At 36.3% G+C, this 4094-nt stretch overlaps 1 protein-coding gene across 1 annotated transcript; it reads left to right on the top strand.

Moving 5' to 3' along the window:
- Positions 1-344: 344 nt before the first annotated feature.
- Positions 345-1915, top strand: LOC117922666 (shikimate O-hydroxycinnamoyltransferase-like). The gene is made up of 2 exons (XM_034840840.1): positions 345-933; positions 1034-1915. Exons 1-2 carry the CDS (start codon positions 499-501, stop codon positions 1913-1915), a joined length of 1317 nt encoding a protein of 438 aa, XP_034696731.1. The 5' UTR covers positions 345-498.
- The last annotated feature ends 2179 nt before the right edge of the window (positions 1916-4094 follow it).

Genomic DNA, 4094 nt, shown 5'->3' with positions numbered 1-4094 from the left:
TTGGGTTGTAGTCTAGATACCCACCTCATAGATCAGTGATCAGCCTAATGGATATTGGTGGCATTTACACACCATATTGCACTGTAGTAGCTTCCATTTAAAAATTGGTCACGCCACGTGTGGTGTTAATTTTCTATGTTGTTATTTATTTTATTATCCTAAAAGGATATAATTTCTCTGAGATGGTTGGTTTGATTCATCAGACCCTTCTTTATATGAATCCATAACATTATCCTTTGGTTTCCGCAAGGCGCAAGTGGATATATACGCGGTTGTTGGTCGGTTCTTCACAAGAGTCGGAAGACATGTTTCGCGTTGTGATCTCATTGCCCTATTCTTGTTGTTTCCTGGAAAGCGTTTCCCAAATAGTCAATTAAAAATTGCCTATAAATCCATTACTCATCTCCCCTACAAACAACCATTCCTGTATTCCTTGTATCCCTCTATCTCTGTTTCCCACTCACACATCTACACACATATAATTCATAACTAGAAATCATGGGTGATGGAGAAGACTTCACTGTGACTCTGACCAAGAAAGAAGTAGTGGCAACAATGCTGCCAATGCAGGAGCAGTGGCTGCCCCTATCCAACCTCGACTTGCTATTGCCTCCATTAGATGTAAGTGTGTTTTTCTGTTACAAGAATCCACATGATCGGAGTGTTAATGGAGGTGATGACTTCAGTTTTCGGTCCAGGGTTGGGGTTCTGAAAAAAGCCATGGCCCAAGCACTGGTGTCCTATTACGCATTCGCAGGGGAAGTTGTGGGTAACTCCGTGGGTGAGCCTGAGCTTCTATGCAACAACCGTGGGGTGGATTTCACGGAGGCTCATGCGGATGTACGGCTGGAAGACCTTAACTTGTATAATCCTGATGTCAGCATTGAAGGCAAGCTTGTCCCTAAGAAGAAGAATGGCGTCCTCTCAGTACAGGTAACTATCTCTCTCTTTCTCTGCATGTGTTAATCATAATTAATTGTAATTCTAATAGGCTAATTGTGATAAACATGAGCCAATATTGAGACTATGACAGGTGACGGAGCTCAAATGTGGTGGGCTTGTGGTGGCTTGTACATTTGATCATCGAATAGCAGATGCATATTCTGCCAATATGTTCCTAGTTTCATGGGCTGAGATGGCTCAGTCCAAGCCAGTATCTATAGTTCCATCTTTCCGCCGCTCTCTCCTCAACATTAGACGTCCAAGCTCCTATGATCCATCCCTTGATGACATGTATGTCCCTATCTCAGCCTTACGTCCTCCCAGAGCTCAGCAGCCAGGCGGTGCTGATCATCTCATAAGCCGCATTTACCATGTCACGGCAGAACAGCTCAGTCTACTCCAAATGCTAGCCACCAGCAAGAGTATCTCCTACAAGAGGACTAAACTAGAGTCTTTCAGTGCTTTTTTGTGGAAGATAGTTGCCAAAACTGCAGTCGTGGAAAATGATAACAAAAGGATCTGCAAGATGGGCATCTTGGTGGATGGAAGAAGGCGGTTAAGCAGTGGGGATGAGGATAAAGCTGCAGTGATGGCCACTTACTTTGGAAATGTGCTGTCAATCCCCTTTGGTGAGAAGATGATAGATGAACTGAAAGAGAAACCTTTGAGTTGGGTGGCAGATGCCGTTCACGAGTACCTGGAAGGGGCAGTGACAAAGAAGCATTTCTTGGGCCTCATTGACTGGGTGGAGGCTCACCGTCCAGAGCCTGCTTTAGCAAAGATATACTGCAGTGGCAGCCGCGATGGACCGGCATTTGTGGTATCATCAGGGCAGAGATTCCCAGTGTCAAAGGTGGACTTTGGGTGGGGTAGGCCGGCTCTGGGATCATACCATTTTCCATGGGGTGGGGAAGCTGGGTACGTGATGCCAATGCCAAGTCCGGTGACTGGGTGGTGTACATGCACCGCTTGAAAGGGCAGATAGAGTTGATTGAGACTGAGGCCGCCCATGTCTTTAGACCTTTAACATCTGAATATCTCAACCTCATCAGCTGAAATTGGCTTACATCCATACGACTTCTTCTCATGTATTCATTGTCCCTTTCACAATGTCTCTTAATTAACTTCTCCATATATCCCTCCGCCTGCTTTAAGGGTCAGTGCCCTGATAAGGAAACGAACAATGGCTGAAAATGTCTGAATCAGCATTAGACTAATCATTCAGACAGCAACAAGAGTCGAGGAATAGTGTAATCTCACCTTGGAAAGGGAAAAGGAGATTGAAATTTCAGGATATTTCATGATTTACTTTTCTTTGTAGTAAATGTGCTCAATGATGAAAATATCGGTAATCATGATCTATCGGAGATATATCAACATATATTTTGACACAAAATATTAGTGGACCAAAAATTGATCAAAACTTATATAAATGTAAGAAAAAACTCTTAAAAATGAAATTAGAAGTATAATATACATTTTAATATTGTTTTGTTGAAGAAATTGATATATGTATGATATGATTTGTGATATTAAATTTAATTATATTGTCTCAGTTGATAAGAAATATGAATTTTGTAAATGTACACTCATTATGAAATTAAATTATTACAAATATACTAATTATGTGATTAAAATATATTACTATGCTAAGTTAATTTATTTATATCTATTGAAAATACATTAATTAATTATAAAAATGTACTAATTTAAATTCAATACTATACTAATTTGAAAATGTACTAAGTTAATTTATTCTCAATATGCTATTATTACACTTAAATATCAAAATAAAATAAAATAATTAATTTAAAACTAAATTATTGCAAATGTACTAATTATGTTATTTAAATGTATTTATGATTTTTATTTAAAAATATTGGTACATTTTGACACAAAATATTTTTATTTAAAATATTGATAATTTTATTTATGATTTTATATTTGTTTTATAGTTAATTAGTATACAAAATAAATTATAAGATAATTAAATTTAACTTATTTATAATAATTTTTTTTTTTTTTTTTTTTGCAGATTTCACTGATATATCTTCAACATCTCAATGATTTTTTCCCTTTTAGGACCGATATTTTATTTGTATCATCGATATATTTGTAATTAATGATATATTGCCGATATTTATCGATATTTACCGATATTTTTGTTAGACGATATATCTTACCTATATATTGTATTCACCTTCTCCAATACACGATTGCTTATATATATCTCGATATTTTCATCCTTGAATGTGCTTTACTAGTCTTTTTTTGTAACGTGTAGTATAGCATAAGTAATTTTTAGAAAAATCGTCAATTATCTAGGGATGCCTTCAAATGTTTACTAGCTTTTTAAAAAGTTTATCAAACACGAAAACAATTACTCTAAAGTGGGCTCTAAATAAAACTCATGAGTTACATTTGAAAATTCATCCCAGAGTTCCTCCATCATCTGCGGCCCTCACAGCCACAGCTAGAGTTTTTTTATCTTTGGATTATCCCCATGCAAATTTGATTCTATACATGCATGGGGTAATTCTACTCCACCCAGGTTCCTAGGGGACAGTTAATTCGGTTTTTCTCATCCTATAGATATTTATTCATGCGAGTCTAAAGTATATCTATGGTCCCTATTGACAAAAGAGAGTAAAAGTGTCTTCGTCCCAGAGAAATGATTGTAAATTTAATTTGTAGTGACACCGCCATCTTTAGTTAATCACATTACTTTCTCGGAGTAGAAGTGTGACACCCCAAACCCGGACGTGGAAGGCGCCGCAATCATTTCACATATTAAAACGAAACATTTTACTTTAATCTACTAATATTGTGCCCTAATATTGGGACTTGCACTAGGTGATTAACCTCAAAATGTTCCTTTTACTAGTGGACAGAACAATTTCTAATCAATGGTATACGAAAGGCCAATAACACTCTTATTGACTAGGATTGCAAAGCATCCTATCCCCACCAAGGGTAATGAAATCAACAACTTATCCTCTAATTATGACAATTGATATCTAGAGTTTCCAAAATCATTTTAGTCAATTAAAAAAGTAAAATTTACTTTCATAATAATCAAACAAATCATATGATATTCCCAATTTATTTTATAAACTAAGAAACACATCAAAACATATTTTAGAAAAATATTA

Source organism: Vitis riparia, chromosome 9 (assembly GCF_004353265.1).
Source record: "Vitis riparia cultivar Riparia Gloire de Montpellier isolate 1030 chromosome 9, EGFV_Vit.rip_1.0, whole genome shotgun sequence".
NCBI classification, from domain to species: domain Eukaryota; kingdom Viridiplantae; phylum Streptophyta; class Magnoliopsida; order Vitales; family Vitaceae; genus Vitis; species Vitis riparia.
This window is presented reverse-complemented; position numbering and strand designations above follow the sequence as displayed.

Excerpts from the sequence above, each read along its gene's own strand:
- LOC117922666 (XM_034840840.1), top strand. The coding sequence starts at position 499 with ATGGGTGATGGAGAAGACTTCACTGTGACTCTGACCAAGAAAGAAGTA. Across the intron at positions 934-1,033 it reads ATGGCGTCCTCTCAGTACAG|GTGACGGAGCTCAAATGTGG; the intron begins GTAACTATCTCT and ends AGACTATGACAG.